General features: G+C 37.1%; 1 protein-coding gene across 1 annotated transcript in view; it reads right to left on the bottom strand.

The window, feature by feature from the left end:
- SDCCAG8 (SHH signaling and ciliogenesis regulator SDCCAG8) overlaps positions 1 to 20,669 on the bottom strand; it is a gene marked incomplete at both ends in the record, with an annotated part of 112,486 nt that overhangs the window by 53,063 nt on the left and 38,754 nt on the right. Inside the window, one exon of the mRNA XM_081997735.1 lies at positions 14,330 to 14,472. Within this exon, the coding sequence (XP_081853861.1) occupies positions 14,330 to 14,472 (143 nt within the window). The remainder of the gene's footprint in view (positions 1 to 14,329; positions 14,473 to 20,669) is intronic.

Below are 20,669 nucleotides of genomic sequence, written 5' to 3'. Positions count from 1 at the left end.
ACAGAGTTTTATCTTACGCTATCTGAAATCTTAGTATTCTCAAACATTTAGGTAAGAAAATACATCACAGTAAGACCCCAAATTCTGCAAGTAAATAAGTAAACACTGGTTTTACATGTAGCTATGTTTCAAAATTATTAATTTCCACACCTTCTAAATTAACAGAGCTCTAGAGCATGTACCTTGCTCATATGTTCGGATCAAGTCAATAATAAGACTCAGGGTGACAAGATATCTCACTTTGCCTTAAGTCAGGCTTCTAGGAACCTTTTTTTTAGCATTGATTGTTTTGATTATCTTCCTTCGTAAGGCCTACATATTTTCATCTAATACGTCCTTGTTAATATCTAGGATTCCTATGACTGAGGACATAAATGGACAGTGCTTCCTGGTTTCCTCTTTTATAAAACATTGTACATTTTTTGCCATCCAATTTTTTGTAATAAAGGTTTTGATTTTTTCAGCGCATGTCTAAATCTGCCACAGCATGTTTGGACTGGCTAGGGTATATGGTTCTTGGTGCTTTTACAGGGCAGAAGGAGAGACATGAAATTAATGTTCTTAAGGAAAAAAAAAAAAAAAAGATGCACACGTGCATGCTTGTACAAGAATTATGTAGAAATGCCTTTTAAAAGCATCACGATCAGGTCATTTCTTTAAACCTCTCCAAGGAGCTGAAAAATTGCCCTTCCTGTATCCCATTGTGGGAATTACCCACTGAGCTGCTCTTTAGTCTGTTTTTGGGAGCTGACCGGATGCTGATTCTGGAGTCGGCTGCCAGGTCTTCTCAGCAGAAAGCTCAAGTTTCTGGAAAGTGCCCCAGCCAGCACACTGTGTTTGGTGAGCTTCAGTACAATCTACATTTGCATGGTCAAATTTTGCAAATTATTAACTTAATTGGTAGAATTGGAAAACTGCGTCATTGTTAAGGATCCATGTTGTCCTGTTTGTGAGAATTGGGAATTATTAAAAAAAAAATCTTAATTTTTCTTTTTATAGTGTAAGATGCCTAGTTACATTAGTTGAAAGATAAAGAGAGTTTCTTAAAATAATGAAATGTCAGAGTTTTCTTCTCATAACCATGTGAAGCAGAACCTACAAGCAATTAGAAAAGTTATGTAAAGGTCAAGCATTCAGATTGATTCAGCTCTTTAGATATGGATCTGGAAGGTTAGAAGATGCTATTGAAATAACTTTAAAGTAGAAATACCTTTAACATATGTTAGTGAAGCAACCAAACAAAACTTTCTACTACCCTACTTGAGATAAAAGACTGGAAAAAACAACTCTGCCAGGCTGCTACTACTACTTCACAAAAACACCTTAAAATACAAGAAACACTTTTGGGGGAGAGAACAAGAAAAGATTAAGCTCTGTCCACATTTCCAACTTCGTCAAGAGACTAACTACAATTATTTGACAAGTTAGCTTAAAACTATTTTCCCCACAATGCAAATAACTACCCAACTGTATCTCCATCCCCAGAATCCAAAAAATGTCAACTTGTTATACTACATCCTATTTTTCGCTGAGAAAATCAATTTTGCTGAAACAGAATATATATATATAGTGCATATGATTTTCTTGCTCCCACTGAACTTTTTTTCCTTCTTCCCCTACTTAGAACACAGTTACAACATTAGAACTACCTTATAGCTTTTATATAAATTTGTACTCTATATAATACTAGGAGGTCTACAGAAACAATAAAATGCTAAGTCTAAAACTTCCACTTTGCCCTTTACACTTTACCTGATGCATCAGAAGAAATTATACATTAATGGCTGTGCATGAAGAGACTCCTTCCCTATTTTTGAGTACTTGCCGTACCTGAAAACTACTTCAAAATTACCACTAACTGGAGATATGGATGGGCATGAGAAAGATGAAAAGTTGTAAGGGCACAGGAACAAAGAGACACATAGTGTCATGCCTATGAAGTTCATACAACATTAAGAAGCCTGAATATAGATAACTTGAGTATATACATCACTACTTCTATCTACTAAATCCATTAACAAAATGGAAGGATTGGATTTCTTACTCACTTTAAATTCAGCATAAAAGAAAGAATTTGCAAACACCTAGCCTATAAAATGATTTTATTCTTTTGGTGTTATGCCTTCAAAAGATATATACAGAAAACTACTGGTTCCGCAATGTAGACAATAACTACTTTTCAATATGTATAGTTCTCTGTATACCAAGTTACAGCTAAATATTATGACTAACTGCCCTCTATTTCATTGTTAGAGAAGAAAAGTGTCTCTAACAGTATTTATCATCTCATATTAGGTCAAATACACTGACTTAGAACCAAAATCTAATTTTTCTGGCACATCTATAAGCCTTGCCAGCCAGATATGTACCTTGTAAGTAAAGGCCCATCCTGCAGTGGTTATTACCACCAGATTGTGAACTATTTGGTTGGTAAGTCCCAACAGAAACAGACAATTAAGTACAGAATAGAAGTTGCATGGTAAGATGCAACATGAGAAGAAATGTTTTTTGTTTTTTGTGAAGTCTTAGTACGTAGCCCTAAGCACTTCACAGTACTGCGCCCCTTTCTCTGGATGGAATTTTCTATCTTTGTTCCACAAGCCACTTCTACAAATGGCTGAGTGTTGAAATGTTTGCTTACGATAGAAGATTTTTACATGCATTTACTCTGTATACACAAAATTATTTAAATTACTGTCTCTATATTTAAATTAACAGAGTAATTTTCCTGACTTATGGTGATTCTTCAATTTGGCACCAGCAGTCTCTTACGATGCAAGCTTCAGGACAGATTTAAGCCAGTCTAAGCCGACATTGCCAGTACAAGGTGCAGTCCCTCTTTTCATCCTCTTATAGTTAGCACTCATGCAACTTATTCTCCAAGAGCAAATGATTCTTTTTGAAACTGATTAACTCCCTAAACCACCTGACCATATGGGTGCCCGTCTTCCAAGTGTCAGCACAAGCAAGGGCCTGGCAATATGTGGTCAGACATAGCCACATATTACCACTCCAGGGATTTGCCTTTTCAGCAGCAGCATAGACGTAGACCAGCTTCGAACAATTATAACTCTGTACTCAAAGGCTCAGCTTGCTAATAAGGTAAACCCAACCATCAAGCTCCTAATACTGAATCACAAAATGATGCAGCAAAATGATGCAGCTACCTGATCTGCTACGAACTCACTCTGCCAATTTGAATTTGTTCAAAAAACCAATGTTTTTGGTACGTTAACTTTGTACCAGCAAGCTTTATGCTGAATCAGGTATCATCTGTCCTCCTGCAGCTGGCATAAAGTCAGCATAAACACTGCATTGCATGCTCTAGCTAATTCAAAAGGAAAGTGACTGTGTGCTCACACCTGATCCGGCTCAGATCAGCACAGCTGAATGATCCAGTAGATCACAGATGCACTATGAATGGCTGCTGAACAGTCACCTACATTTTTCACAGACAATAGTTTGGACACACAACCCGCAGTTGCCTATTACCATAGGCCTGATACTTTGAAGTTGTTAACTGTCCCCAACTATTGCTGAAGTTGAGAAGAACTGAGGAACAGTTCTCTCTGCCTCCAAAGGACCAAGCCTCACATGAACAGCTTGGGAAGAAGCAGAACAATTTGACAGAACAAAGCGTTCTTCAGGATGACAATGTGAAAGATAATATTTGATTGTGAGGGAATTTGATCTAGGGTAAGCTAGGCTTCTCCACCAACCTACAGCAAGATACCACATATTCCAGCAAACTGACAAACTTGTAATCAAAAGCAAGAAAGATGAGAAATACTGTGCTAACATTACATTGTACTTGACTGTTGTTGATTTGCTTAAATATTACAGAGACATCCCAATAAAAGACATGCTTATCTACTCACATATCACAGGAGCTATATATGAACAGGTAAGTTAAAAAAAAAAAAAATCCAGCCTTATATACCTTTTATTGGTTTGGTCAACTGTGGCATAATTTTTGTATTATCCTGATTGTAACTGTCTGCACATTAGTATTAAACATAATGGACAGGCAGTATAGGAGTTGAGGGCTTTGGTGGTTTGGTCTGGGTTTTTTTTTTTTGGTCAGGTTATAAAGCTCTCTTCTTTCTGCTGTCAAGAGTAAAGAAGAAATGTATTTCAATAGCAACTTTAAAATAAAACTCACAAATTACTACCATTATGTTAAGTGCTAGATATCCCACTGTGCAGTTTTGCTTTGTGAATTTTTACCTTCTTCCATGCACACTTTTAGCCACTGATCGCACAGCCTTTCAGTGTTTTCTGCCTTTTCCTTTAAATAAACTGGCTCTGGCTCCTTCCATCTGGTTCCCCTTCCGTCAGCAACCCTGCACCTGTTCACACCTCCTCTCCTGTTGGATTCCACTGAACATTTCCTCCTCTGCCAGGGCTATTCTGGCACTCGCAACCTTTCTGTCATTCAATCCATCTGTCAGAAGTGAACTTTGTTTACCGCAAGCTTCTGCTTTCTTCTTCAAGAAGCAAAGCCCCTCAAGGTCATTGTCAAATGAACTGTCGGTGTGGATTTAAATCCACTTCTGCTAACCAGCAGAAGATGAAGTTCCTTACAGTCCTGTATTTGTGAAGATTGGTTTGGGGTATAGGAGAAATAATACAGAAGCAAAAGAATAGATTTTAATCATCATTTGTTAACTGCAACAGCTAATGTGTTTTTCTTCATATACATGTATCTGTACCTTCTTGCAAAAAGTAGCATAATCTCAGAAAGAATTGCAGAGCTATGCAAAGAAGTGGAAAAGGCTGATAAAAATATTACAAATAAAATGATAAATGAAAGCTTTTGACTCTCATTTTAATATTGTGTAACAAAGATATTGACTAAAAATGCAAAGAGAAAATGGGAACAGCTGAATGAGTAAGTTTACAATAAAACCTTAAAGCGGCCAATAGCATTCACTGTAAATTATTTCATCCGCAGCATTTTTTTTTTTATACTTACCTACTGATGTTTCAAATGCAACACTCTGTAAAGCAAAAAAAAAAAAAAAAAAAAAAATCCTGAATACTCTGAATACTTTTTCCTGTTTTCAAGCCTTGTAAAACACACATATGCAACTCTCTATCAAAATACTGCCTTTCACGTTGAGACAAATTCTAAAGATTCTTTGTCAGGGCTGAGACTAAATTCACATTGTCAACAGGATACATTATTTTTAGCAATTCCTGTGCCCATATTTCTTTTCAGGAATACATTCTGATAACCACAAGCTCCTGAATTATTAACTAACCTCCTCAACAGTCTCATTCTTCTAAAATAAGAAATACCTTTCAATTTCATTGCATACCTTGGATATCCTTAAAAAAATACCAAAAAAACCCCTACTTTCACCAAGTTTAAATACAGTACCAAAAAATAAAATACATACTTTAAGCATTGTAAGCAAATATAATAAACCACGCATTTTATTACCCTTTTACCAAAAATTAATTTAAAGTCAAGCTTTCTGGGACCGAATCCAGGAGGTAATCCAATCTCATTAGCAGAAATGCAGTTATACTTATGTTAGGTCTGAATCTGACTCTAATAAAAATTGCACTGACAAATACTGCACAAGTTCAGATGAAGACTAACTTAATACTGATATATCCCTTATATGGGGATTAGTCCCTACATTTGTTTTCTGACATTATGATCTTCTTCCATAGGAAATGACGTGCAGGTGAACCAAAAGCACTGGAATTAGGAGAGGAACTCTGGAACAAAAAGAATATGCAGCAGTGTCCCACCTGACTCCAGAGAAACTTTTACTCCCCAGTTTGCTTTAAGCCCTATAGAAGGCAACTGAACAAGGAGAAGCTAATCAAGAACAGTTGTTCCTATTTCTGAAAAAATGTAGTTTGACACAGACCACCAGGAACGCAGGGGCAACCAACAGTGGCACGCTATTAAGCTTGCCATGCTGCCAGCACAGCCGGGGAAGGAGGTCAGCCCTGTCAAGTAGCCGACAGCAGAGGCTGCGCTCATCTGCTCGTTCAGGACAGGCATCTCCCAGCTCAGACTTTCCCCCTGACCAATCACCAGCACAAGGGCACTGTGCAAGGGGGTGAGGAGAGCAGCCAGGCAGCCAAAGCTGGGATGTTCAGGTGATTTTTCTTCCTCCCTCCATCCACCAGCTACCTTCTATGCAGATGACAACCTACAGGCTGATGGTCTTCAACATCAAGTTTGATAAAGCCCCCAGCTGAGGATCCTTTGGGTTCTCGGTTAAATTTTTTTCTAGGCAAGAATTTCAGGAGCAGCATCTTGCACAGAAAGAAAAAAAAAAAACCAAAAACACAAACCCCAAAAACCAAACCAACAATCACTGTGACTGCACAAAATAAATTACTTTGAATATACTTTTGAAAGCACAGGGCAGCTTTTAAAATTGTTTAAGTCCACAAATACTAAGTGCTGATAGAAAAAAAGTACATTTTAGCTTATTGTAAAAACAAGCTTTCAGATGTACTTGGGAGAAAATCCCTCAAACAAATCAAAAATAAAGATAAAAATCAGAAACATTTTTCCAGTAGCAAATTCAGCAAAAAATCCAGCAGCCTTGAATACATGTGTCTGGAAGATTTTTATGGTTAAAAAAAAAAAAAAAAAATCATTATCCTGTTGTCATTAGTCACACAAATAGAAAACCTAATTTGAATGAGATCAAAGTAAATATTTGATACACACACATAAACTTATTACTGTTAGTGCTGAATAATAACTGCTCAAAACAAAGACCTTAGAAAGATGTTTGTTTTCTATAGCAGTTAGTCTCTTCTGTATTTCATCTGAATTCACTGCTCGCTCCAAAGTGCTTTAAGTATTGTCACTGCTCCTGAACCACACTCTACATGCAGTAGCAGTTTGGCTGCCTCAACAACCTGACGCGACGTATAAAAGATGAAATGATTAGAGAAATTTGATGTGACCAGTTGCAGTTTAAATGCCATGGAGAAAAATTTAGACGAATCTAAGACTAAAATCAGAAAATGTATTATTGCCTTTTCCAGGAGAAATCTGTACTGTACGACAATAAATTAAATTGTCAACCATGTTTAAACTCCTGAAAGATGAAAAAAAGGTGATTTATAAAGACTTTCATATTCAAAATTAACATACAGTTTTGGATTTATTCTTTACTCCTTCACTTACATTTTCTTTCTTTCCCTTTTAAACTTCATCAATGGCCTTTGCATGTTTGTACAATCATCTTAAATATGTTTAAATGATTAAATAGAAAGATATTTAAATAATTGTGTATTATCTTAACACAAAGTATATGAGCTTCGAAATTTCTACAAGGCACTGCCAGAAGACGACAGAGCTGACTTATTTCAAATCGTTCAGTATCAGTCTTCGTAAAGCAGCATATGGTCTTATCATGGCAGGTAAAATATTTTACCTTCTATAATAACGCAGAGCAGCTAATTTATCTACATGCTGTATAATCAGATAAACAATTTCAGCTGCACTATGAAAACCTGTAGCAAGGGAGAAATTTATCCCCCCCTCCCCCCCGCCTTTATTGATTTTTCTGCCTATGCATTTATATAATTGCTAACAATAGAGGTTATTCTTTCTTGCATTCCCTTCTTCAGCTACCTTAAAGCAAGACCTTCTTTTCAGTTGTGGAAATATTTGCAGTTTCTACAGCTGCAGGACAAAGAACTGAGACATTTTCAGAGTTGCTCGGGGAAGAGGAAGCGGGGGGGGGGGGAGCTTTGCAAGATTCTTTTGCAAGTAAAGCAGAGTGAATGACAACTTTCAAAGCTACCACAATCATTTACTAATGTGCTGCTATACCAAATAAGTTTAATTTTTTCTGACAGCACCAAATTAGATTTATTGCAGAAACTGCTGCATAAATAGCATATGGCTATGTTATACCACCTATTTCAAATCCCTGTAATGTTTCCTCCCCTCCTTGCTCAAAATGAATAATTGAGCCAAGCTATAAACCTTCTGCAGATGAGAGATATACAAGTTCAAAAAGCAGATGCAGGAGATTGAGACTTCTTTGTTGAAATTGTCTAAAAAAGTATCACATATCCCAATCAAACAAAACTGGGCAGTACTAGGTCAGGTCTCCCTTGCTACACTTCAGGATTTTATTTCCCCCCTTTCCTTGATGAAATTTTGTTTTCATTTCTCTTTCAAGCTGACGGTCATCAACACGGGGCATGACCTCGTAATCCTCTCACACATGACTACCTCTTACTCGCACAAGAAATCCTATTGATCTTTACTTCTTACGTGAGTAAAATTATTCATGTGACTCAAGATCAGAAGGCTCGGCCCTCTGTTCATTCCTCACAAGCTCCCATTTATGAAGAGGAAAGTGCCTCCTCTGAGCAAAAATAAAACATCAGAAAACTGGTTTCATTCATCCGAGGGGCCCAACCCTGTGGGAAGGTGCCGATCTACAGCTCTCCCCCCTTTCAAGACGAGCAAAGTTTTCTTATGGGTGTGCTGGATCAGTCCCCAGACCCACGTGCTTTTGTATTTCTGCCCATCGCCAAATTCTGCGTTCAATACGCTGCTACTACAGTAAAACGCGAAAACATGCATCCTTATCACACGACGGGACCGAGAGCAAAGCCCCGTATTTTTGAGGTAGCAAGGCGGGAGGTGCTCAAAGCCCAGCGGGCCGCACGGGGAGCCCGGCGGCCTGTCCGCGCCTCCCTCTCCCTTAACCCGGGGCGAGGTCCGCCCCGAAGTTTGTGCGGTTGCCGCACGAAAAAGACGTTGCAAGGTCTTCTCTCCGGCTGACGGGCACACCACTGCACACATCGTGGAAGGCTGCGGCTACCCCGCCGCTTGCCTCTCGGTGGTCAGTCCTCCCAGCTGCCCTATCCGTTACTGTCTGATTAGCTCTGCGAAGGAGCCCCTCCCCGGCCAGCTTTCCCCGCCATCTGTTCCACACGCGATGGCTGCCGCCCAGCAGCCTCGCGCTGCCCTCCTACCTGGCACCCGGCTCCCGGCCTTACCCCAAAGTGCTAACACAGGTTCTCGCTGCTGGCAGAGTCAGGATTTCATTACTACTACTTTGACAAGTGCAGGGTTGTTTGTAATTTCTCTTTTATCCTGATTTTGATTGTACAACCACCTCCCACTGATTCAGTTTGCTTCAGTTTTGTTGCTCACAGATTTTACTCTCCACATTAATCTCCCTCTGGCATGTTACTGCATCTGTTCCCTTTTTTATTATTAATTTTCAAATTCCCACCATTTTTGACAAAAAGGAGGTAATCTACACTCTGCTTCTGCCCATTTCATTTTCTTTAATTTGGAAGATAAGTATGAAAGCGTGCCAAAGAAGTTAATTCTCCGTTAACAGTTTATTTTCTGGCATCCCGATGCCTTTGTATATGAAAAACAGATAGAAATAAATGTTGACTGATTCACAACAACATAGTTGCAACCGTCCCTAAATTTAATGAAAAGTAAACATATGAAGCAGAATCTAAAAAGTTTATTAGTTATCAGAGTTGTTTCATGTTATCACTCCTCCCTGCATTTTAAAATAATGGTTTTGTAGAAGATGAACAGAATGATAAAAAAAATTAGAAATCATTTACTGCTTACACTTCATTTCTGCTTCTCCCCTCTCCTCCCCCCAATTTAAGTGTTATTGGTCCTTTTGTCAGTCAGTCTGGGAACATAAAACATATCTCAGTCATTTAATAATAGTAGTAGCATTTCTTTGAATGTTACCTCCTTTCCAGCATAGACAATGGACTCTTTCCGACGTGCTAAAATTGTTGGAAAAAGCATGACAGTAAGAGTCCTGCTAAATAATAGATACTACTAGAAAAAAACAATAGGTAATATTAAATATTGTGCAACTCCCTAGACAGCTGTGTATAACCACCAAGAAGTTAGTTTACATTTTACCATTTCATGGCATAGCTTAAATAGGGAAATCAATGGATGAGGCATGCTGCAATCCTAACAAGGAATGCTGGTGACGACATACAGCTCAACACCAAAGCTTCAGTGACTAAATAATGCCACAGGAACCCAGAGGTGGAACGATAGATTTATGTGCTTTATTTATGATACATGTAATACAAATTAGCATTAATGGAGTCGTCGAAACAAGCAAGAAGTAGCGATGCAGAGTAGGAAGGCTATAGCACTGCTAAAACCCACTGTACTCCCCAAATGCCACTTTCTTAGATATGCTGCTTTCTAGAGATCATATAATTTTCAAAAATAAGGAAGAAAAGAAATATCATATAATGGGGGGGAAGGGGGAGCAGAATAAAGACCTACAACACACACTGACTCACTGTAATATAAACTTCTGTCCTTCAGAAGAGTGACGCGGGGATTCAGGGTAGGTTGGTGGGTCACCTGAACGTGGAAGCATGGGTTCTTCTACTGTTTAGTAATTTTTCCCTACCTACAATTTGACGTTCAATACTGCTTGTAGTGCTCCTTATAAGCAAACAAGAAAATAAAAAATTAAACTAAACTAAATTTGCATCAATTCCACTCAATTACATCTCCCAGCAAATTTTAAATGACATTTCAGTCAAAAATATCTTGAGCCATCTACCTATCTCTGTGCCTGAGAAAATACGTGATGGCATAGAAAAAGCTGAATTTTGAAATTCAGTGGTTCCCTTGCTTCTTCAGGGTTATTTAACTGCTTTGGCATATGCACACAGAAACTACATTGAACTACAACTGAAACAAAGAATAACTTGAGATTTGTTTTGAAACAAGAAGCAGAAAGATTGTTAATGATGATTCCCTTACACAAGAATAGTGAAAAATTTTATTAAATTAGATGACATACGAAGATCTGGGCAAGTTGTTAACATCTTGCATCTTTTATGTGATCTTTTCCACTCGCATACTGACATGATTTTTAACAATTTTTCTTTCATGAAGTAAGAACAATAGATCTGTATGTTTTCTACTCTCAGAAGAATGGATTCAGGTAAGCTTCATTAGCAAGACCCAATCTTGCCAAAGTAATGGCAATTTAACTTTGACTTCAGAAGTAATTTCCTAAGATTCTCCTACTACAGTAACCCTAATACTAATAAACACAAAGCTGAAACTAGGTTAAAAAAAAATTAAATACTTTAAACAAGCATGGTCAGTCTCATAGCATGGCGACATCTGCAAAGTTACATGACTGACAATCAAAACTACACAGCAAAAGTTCTGTATTTTTCCCAGTCATTTGAAGACATACAAGTTAGAATTACTAACTAGATTCAATAGCAGGAAATGCATGTTAATAGCACAGATTTCTAAGCAACATATTGCTCCAGAAAGAAAGGTGACAGGAAAAGGCAAATTTAAACTCTGTGGCAATGGTTTAGAATAGCTAATTGTAACCTTTTTCTTGATTTTTAACAAGTACATTTTGTTAACTTAGAAGCTGTTTAGTTGGTAATCAATCAACGGTGTCTGAAAACTAGGATGCAGCAAAAGAAGTGGGGCTCCTGAAGAAGAGTGCAGTTCTGCAGAGCACTTTTTCTCATTAAGACATAGACTGCATGCTCTTTCTCATTTAATCCATTCAAACAATATTTAACATCTAATTTTCATACATTAAACCCCAAAGTTCTCATACACACTTTATTATTCCATTAGTTTATAATATAAAAACTTAGAATCAGTGAATAACGTATCAATTCATAAAAAACAAAGACTTCTTTCTGTATCTCCTCAGCTACCTGTCATTTTTGCCAGAACAACCCAGATAGGTCATGCAAGGCAACAAGAAAGACTACCCATAACCGCGTAACAGCAGTACAGGTCCCCCTCAAGCCCAGCGTTGTGAGAAGACTTGGAGTGGACCAGCTGGTCCTCTCCTGAAAAGAGGGAAATCAGCAAGATGAGGCCAAGGCCAGAACACCCAAGAGATGCACTAAATCAGTGCAATTTCTGCAGCAACCTCCCACAGGCAGGACTCTAGAGCTTAAAATCTGTTTTCTTTGGCAAGTGCCACAGTGAATGAGTCCATAACCCCCATAGGATTGCTACTACCACTACCCTTCAAGTGAGTATTTTCACTGGCACAGCTGCCATTTGAGGTGAAGGGAATAAAGAATGAAAGAAGGCAGACCGTAAGCGAATAAGGTTCACATGCAACAACTATAGATGTTCCAGTCCATTAAAAACATGCTGAGTTAAAAATGCAAAACTAATGTCACTACAGACATGTAACATTTATACCTTCACTAATACAGAAAACCTGTTCTGACAGGAATTGATCTGAGAGGAAGAAAAAGAGTACAGGCTAAGGAAAAGTTTCATTTCAGTAGGGGATATTTTCCTCTGCGACCCAGGGAGAACAGGCGATTAAGCAAGAACATCTCTAAACGCTGCCCTACCAATCTAAGTACACAGGGCAAGAGGTAATAGTTAGGAGCAATGAATCTCTCATTCCTCCCCCCCCGCTCCTCACAGCAACATCTGCTAATGTATTTCTGGAAAGCAGACAGACATTTTAAAGGACACAAAAACCTACAAAGAACAAAGTGTTATAGAATTGGGGAATATCAAGGAGAAAGATTTGAACCTATTTCCCATGCTTCAATGTATACATTTTTCCAGCAATTAGATGTCACCATAGAAAATATTTCACTACTTATAAATTACTTCTAAGCAGAGGCTATAACATGAACACAAAGTATAAAAAAAATGGAGACTAGGACATTGCAGAAGAGTGGTTGCACTAGGTCAGACAAAGTAGCCTTGGCAGTCCAGCATTTGTCTCAAAAAAGAGACAACTGTGAAACTGTATGAGAACAGGTCCACCACAGAGCATTACTTCCCCAAAATACCATTCCCAGCCTCCAGTGATTTGCATCTCAGAAAATTCCTGAGTCACAGACCATAGATTGAAAAGCTAACTGAATCATCTGTATGTGAGGTATTCAGCTTTAAGTACCTCGCTATGTAAATGTAGGCAATAGTCCTCAGCTTTTACAAGTTGAGTATTTTCACAAAAAAACAAACAAAAAATTAGCTAGTCAGATTTCCTCCAACATATCCAGAGCTTTATTGCATACGATCAGACTTTTGGTAAAAGGAGCATGGTAAGCCATTTGGTTAACTATCACAACAAATCATTATTAACAAAGTTCTGCTAAATCCAAACTTTAGATTCTTAACAACTCACCCAAAACTTTTTTCAAGTTCATTAACCTCTAGCATATTTTTTCTCTAAATACAGGCTGTTCGAGTGGTACTTTCTTCCATCTGTTAAACAACCGTGCTCTGAATTACACAAAAATATAGCTGAATAAAAAAACGATTCATTGAGTTTAATAGTTTAGGCGAGGCTCTATTTTATTTTCAGTTACTCAATGGCAGAATTCTCACAAAGCCCAAAGAGTAGAAGACTTGGATAAACACGCAGACTTCTCTTAAATAATAAAAATCTGAGGTTTTTTTCCCTGCCATGTAAAATTTAAACTAACTTAACTTTTTTTCCTTAAGGATTGAGTAAAAGCTGCCAGATTTATTTCTGGATGTTGACTCTTGGAGGGAGTCAGGGTACAGAACAAAACAAAACCCTGCAAACAGTCAGACAACAGCATTATCTGTGGCAAAAGGAAAAATCCCTGCAGTTACCAAAACCCAAGCTGCGATGAATAATTGGCATGTTAACCTTCAGTGTTTTCTAGAAATGTGTAATGAATGGTACAGTAAATGGCTTTGGGAGCTATATCCAAGGATAGAATAAGCTTGGGCAAAGTCTCTAATCACACAGTGTTTGCATTGTACCACATCTCCACTGAGCAAGTGACTTAAACACCCTCCTCACATACTTGAGTTTACCTCCTATTCATAGACAGTAATATTACCTTTTGATTGTTTAATCTTCAGTGAAGCTTAACATGATTATGTTAATTTATACATTCCTGGTCATTCTGCTGCAGAAAGTTCAGGTTATTAATCTGAGAAGTCCTATGCTTAAAGGTGCTGCTGTACGTTACAGTCTCAAATGACATTTGAAATGTCTTTGTCCTACCAAACACAGCAACAACAAAAAGAACGTAGCTGCACTCTTCCCTGCTCTTCTTCCTTCCCAAAAGCATGCTACCTCATCACTGGAGCTGAACATTGCCTTTTCTTCATACCAGTAATTCACTTTCATAAATTATAGTTCATAACTCACTTTGTACTTCATAACTCACTTACTTAAATCTCCACTTTTAACATGACTGAGGGCTGCCCATGCAGTCAATGACTGCAAGTATCTATAACAACTGTGGTGAAGCCTGTGGCAAAAAATTAGCAGAATGAAATTGATACTAAAGCATGTAATAGGATAAGGGGTACCTGGTGAGGTGCAGTTGGTGCTCAGATTTACTCAGCAGTTCTGTCAGTTTTAGGCACTCCTCTCTGGCTCCTGTTACATCCTGCTGGGCTTGTTCCAAATGCTGTTTGTTCCCATTCAGCTCTAGTCCCAGTTTTTCTATTTTCTTAGAAAATTGTAGAACCAAGGAAAGTATATTTAAAAAATGCAGAGAGATACATTTTAAGACAATAAATCTTAATGTGATCAAAGCTCCTGAAAAGTAATGCACACTTTTGTTTTACAACAGTAGTTTTTTGGTAAAAAATGCAAAACAAGCAAATGAAAGTATGTGAAATTACATTCTTATGAAATGCCAAAATGCATATCGTATTTAAAGACATTAATGCACAATCAGTGTTAATGTCTTCATGCAGCTTAAGAGATGCACACATTCAATCATTTTCCGATATTCTCATGTGAAGGCTTCCATATTGGTGTCCCGAATTCACTGTGCTAGAAAGCCAGAAGGCAGCAGAACAGCAGACATCTTCAGAAGCTGCTGGACATAGGATAGCTCTTGTGGTTATTTGTTTTGCTTATCTATTACATAAGCAATGACATGTGGGAATTCAGCTTTGTCATATTCACATAATATTATGCAAAGAATAAAGGTTGTTTTGTGATTTTACCATTATTGAAAATAAGTTATTTATGACTGACAACTGAATCCTAAACATACCAGCTGCTGTGAATCCTACAACTTTCTCAACATCATTAGTACTTATGTGTCAGCTAAACATAGTAAGTAAATCTAACATAGTCAAGGAGTCTATTTACAAATAACAATAGGCAAATTTGTACAATCAGCATCTTTAGTTCCAGTGAAGCATACTGGACTTAATATCTCTAAATTGATTCATATTATCAACAATTTAAACATTTTTCACAAATATTCTCAGAAGGAATATATTTTGCTCCAAGTCCATATACAACATACAAGTACCTGTAGAAACACACCTGTAACGTAATATTATACTTTGTCCTAAAAGGATGCTTTTAAGGAGGCCAGTGGAGTACAGAACAAGCTAACAAAGTAATTTTATCATGTAGAAACTATTCTGCACTAACTCCCCACAAAAATATTTATTCGTCGTTGAGGCTAGAGGGAACTTCCATGTTTTTCAGTGAACTAAACTGTGAAAGGTCATTTGTAGTACAGAATAAAATTGTTCATATAAGGAGTTAGCGCTGAATAGCGATTATACTTTAAATTCATACCATAACTTATTTTGTGATAGCTTCCTCATGTAGACAAGCCTCAGTATCTTTAGTTAATGAAATTATTAATTCAAACATACTACAAGAACAAATGAATGCAATTCAGCCCCAATATTTGCACTTGAAGCACCTTCATAATAATGTTGTCTCTTTTCCTCCCATGCAAATGTTAACCTAAACCACTGACAATAAGTCATGATGTTGCAGATAGATACAATCTTTTCATCCAGAAAAAGGTTTCATAATATTTTTTTTTTTAATTTTGCTAAATACTTAACTGTACGCTTTTCTCCCCCAAGAGCACTCAACAAAGGTTCAAGATGAAAATTTTGATTAGAATTTGAATGTCACCTTGCTTTATCACATAGACTACCTACCAAATTAAATCGGTAATTCCACGTTCAAATACAAAGACAGTGAAACTATTGGCAAAATCACGAGTACTTTTCCCCTCTAAAGAACGTAACAACCAATTACGCTGTCAGAATAGTTTAAAACCAGGTGTGCAAACGTATTCAGTTACATATGCTTTGCACTTCCACTTATTTCCAGAGACTTCTGCATATTTTAAGTAGAGCAACAGGAGTCTCAGTGGGTTCTCTACATTTGAGCCCTCTTAACAGCAGCAGTTCATTATTGTCATTGTTATTTCTCCATTTATAGTAAGCAGGGACACAAGTTCTTCACTGTCTTTACAAGTTAAAGATAGGGAAGTTCTACAACGTTCTTAAAATTTGCTTTAACAATACAGCCATTCAGCATACCTTTAAAAAAAACAAACCACAAGTTAGTCAAAAAGCATCAGCTAAGTATTTGAAAAAGCATGAGCACAGCTGAGAACATAAATACACTCTAGATCACTCCTTCAGGGAAAAGTTTGAAGGAACAGATGGGCTTTACACCATTGCCTCGAGTTAAACAGGCTCAGTCAGGTTTTGACACAGACCCACAGAAGGAAGCAAATTCCAAGTGCAAGAACCTCTGGTGAAAATATTCTGCTTCCATCAGCCAGATGTTGAACCTGCAGGGTTGAACTCAAGAATACATCCATAGATTTCAGTTGTCATGAAAGTGCAGAGGGAAATTCTCAATGACTCCATGACAGGATCTTTAAAGATTCACATGAGTCTAATGATTTCTATAAAAAGTATCAAGAGAGGAAACATAGGTTTTGAAGAACAATTTTACTTCTGCTACTTTCATCAGTATTCAAAAATCAGAATCAGCTCCCTTACACACACTCATAACACACATGTATGTGCGTGTTGGTGCATCTGTGTATGTGTTCATAGATTTATATAAATATATCTTAAAATACCAATATTTAGAGGTAGTCACAGCAGAAGCTATAAGAAGAGTAGGAATTCTACTCAAGAATTCTGGCAATGACCATGGCTGAAACAGCAGACAACCTCGTGTGAAAGGGATGGCAGAAAAGTACCACACAAGAGAACATGCTAACAGCAACTCAGAAACCAGAAACATCTAATCCAGGTATATTTAGGGATATCAACTAAATTCTTCTTTTTCAAACACCAGAAAACATTCTTTGAAAATAATTTGGTAGGAGCCACGCATTATCATGCTGAAAACACACAGCCCATAGTCTGAACGCTACCTGTTACTTTGGTTTAAAAACTCTGACAATAGTTTGAAACATTTAAAGCCTCAGAACTTGACACTAGGTCATACAATAAAAACCCAACATGCTTCCCTCTCCTGCAAACAGCAATAGTCTCACAAATGTATACACTCTATCCTGAAATATGTCAAGTCCAGTCCAGCACTAGGTAATCACAATAAAATCAGAATTTAAAATACAAAGAAATTACAGAACAAATGAATCTTCTCCACTGTTCCTGCAAGGAACTTTATCAGACAGCATCTTTCCAAAACTGCTCAAAACTAGTTTTTGTGTTACTTTTAGCTCCCATTTCTTCTACCAGGAAGCTGCAAGCAGTTCTGTAGCTGTGCTATCTGGGCCCCAGTGTAATTGTAGGGAGAGAAACAGAAACAAACCACCAGCTAAAGTATTTTGCTGACAACTCTGCTTCTCATGCAGTGTTAATTTGATCCCTCAGTGCCTATCACTTGTGATGCAGCTTTTTACAACATGATCAGAGAGTATTTCTTCAAGGTACTTAACTTTTCAATGTATGTGAGAGACAAGAGATGGAGCACAGAACTGCAAAAAGACAGATGACAATCTTGCATTTACCAAAATCTGAAACAGATTTTCAGTATAACAAGGAACAGAATTATCATAATGTATACGTACAACAAGACTACATTAAGGTTGGAACAGGCAACTTCTGGTGCTTAACTCCATAACTTTAATATTCTTATTACTTCCGCACATAATTTTAAAAGTATTATTTCATCTGTCTTGCACTGCAGTTGCCTAAACTCACAGGAATATCAACAGGCACTTTGCCATTGAAAGATGCCAGGCTAAACCTCAGTAAGAGAAACATCATTATTAGTATGTTGAAACACATTAACATCAGCCCACATGCGTATCCAATTCACTTACAAGAAAGAAGTTTTACTAAACAAAAATTAAAGCACTGGTTGAACAGCACTGCAGTAAAATTTTACTCTATATCAATTATTATTTTTTCAGTATTGCCACCAACCACCTTTTATATTTTAAGCTTTCCACTTTGAAGCATATAGGACTCCTCTATATTTTTTTCTTGAAACACTTAAGATGAGTGTTTCAATTCTCACTCATCAGTTTATGATGAGTTTACAAATTATCTTTTGATTTTCACAATGCATTTTCAAGTGAACACACTGGAGATGCTCATTCAGTGACATAAATGCAACTTACTGGAAAACATAAAAGATGATTTCTCAAACACTGGGTCAGTCTTCAAATATCCTCTTCATAAATTATCTGAAAGTATCTTCACCTAACAGTACTTATGTATGTTGTAAAAATGTGCTGTTTAATTACCTAGACATCTCTTCATCTCTGGAAATTCGGATAAAATGAAAGAATAATTTCATTCAAAACAAACCAAATTAAAAATTAAAATAATTGTTTAATTCTTTTCATACTGATGCTGACTCTACTGTATGCAGAAAAACACAACTTTAAATTCAAAACTAGCAGATGTTTTTCACAGAATTTTAAATAGCAGCAAACTGACAGAAAAGACAAACGCCTTTTTTTAAAAAAAAAAAAAAACAAATGAGAATAATTAATCAGTGACAAAAGAACTCATACTCTGAAGTAAATGCAAAAACAACTTTAGAAGCCTTCTAACAAAATCAAAAATATATTAAAACCAAATGAATTAATAAGTGATTTATGACATTCACTGTTGTAACAGTATGCTCACACACCAGGTAAGAAAATACAGAATATAACCTGAAAAATAAATTCTGCACTGACTATACCATTGCACAAATTCCGCACTAAAATAATTCTGGAGGGGTAAATATTTTTATGAGCTTACAGTACTTTCTTTTTCTTTCATACTTCATTCTCCACCATTATTAAAAGATTAAAGTGGCATAAAGTAAAACAAAAAAGAGAAGAACAAAGTAATAAAAAGTGAAATATAATTACTGTAGTGGTTGTATTGGGAGGCACATCCCCTAAAGACAATCAACATCTATAAAAACACATACACTTCAAATTAATACACAGTAAAATTTTACAGGCCCTGATGTTCAGATGCTTAGTTTCATTTCCTAAAGCAGCCTTTCAAAGCAGTGAAATCAGTGATAGTGCACAGGACTGAGGCTGTAATTAAGGACTATGAGGTACCACCAGTACAGCCATTCACATACAATTATATATAACAGTGACAGGAAATTTTTGCACTGTTTAACATTGATCTCAATCCATGTTGCGTTGTTTACTTATTAATATACTAATTAATCAGGGACAGAACAATCATATTCTATTATAACACTATTTTTTTTAATTTTTATTTTTTAATTAAAAAAACCCAACAAAACAAGACTGTTTTTGTGGCAAGATTTTGAGGTATTTTACTTGGAGGGAAGATGGCTATCAGTCCATATGCAGCAGGGGTCACTTGCAGTCATTTCTATCCTAATCTTGATATCAATCAAGCAACACTATGTTCTGAGTGGTCTCTAAACCTCAGACCTCCCAGGCATGGCCATCTGACATAGCATATTGCACCTGAAGAACCATCCAACTTTGTAAAGATAGTTAGGGCTATGACGAGGTTAACCCCTGCCACGTCCCAACGATATTTTTCTCCCTTTTGCACTCTATATGAATTACTGCTGCTTCCCATTCAAATCTGAATGAGGCTACAAAGCAGTTATGAAAATTTGGTTTTAAAGGGGAAATCTCCTTTCTGGAAGTAGATTTATTATAAAGCTATGAGAAAATACAAATAAATTGTGAGAAAACAATGTACACAAGGCCTAAAAGAGTCACAAAGACCACCTCTTTTGAAGAGGTGAATTCAAAAAAATCCTGAGACAACTGCAAATTCTACAAATTATTTAGCCCAAAACAAAAATGTGAAAAAACCTTTCATGACATGAAAGGCAACTAATGTGAGCAGAAACACAAGAGAAGTAGTCCCAGTACACAACCATGGTTCTTTTGAAGTGTTTTCCCGATGGCTGGCTCATAAATCAATTGACCTCTAAAGACCAGAGGGACAAGCAAAGACATAACCTAGATAAGCAATGCAGGCTGTAATTTGTTGGGTGGCTGTTATTTTAGCCTGATCTGGTGGGACTCCTGAATTCCTCAAAGAAAAATAATTCTGTGACCATTATGTCCCTCGTACTGCAAAGAAATGTAACGGCACCTGGCCATACTGTGACACCTGATGTGCTCCTGTAAAAGGCAGAGCCTGAAGACGAGAGCCATTATCTAAGCAAAGGTCAGCAGCTGCAAACTCTCGGCTTCCAAAAAGATTGAGAATTAATAGGAGACAAGACACTGCAGTTTGCTAGAAAGAGCAGCGGTGCTGGATGAACTTCCTGGGAATAGCATGGGGTGGGGGGGATGCTCCTAAATGCACACATCTTTAAATCCCGTTGAAGCAAACTTTCTACCTGTAGTTGTGCGCTAGGGCAAGAAAAAAATTCATGTTGCTAAGT

Source organism: Phaethon aethereus, assembly GCF_964289735.1.
Source record: "Phaethon aethereus genome assembly, chromosome: 3".
NCBI lineage: Eukaryota > Metazoa > Chordata > Aves > Phaethontiformes > Phaethontidae > Phaethon > Phaethon aethereus.
This window is presented reverse-complemented; position numbering and strand designations above follow the sequence as displayed.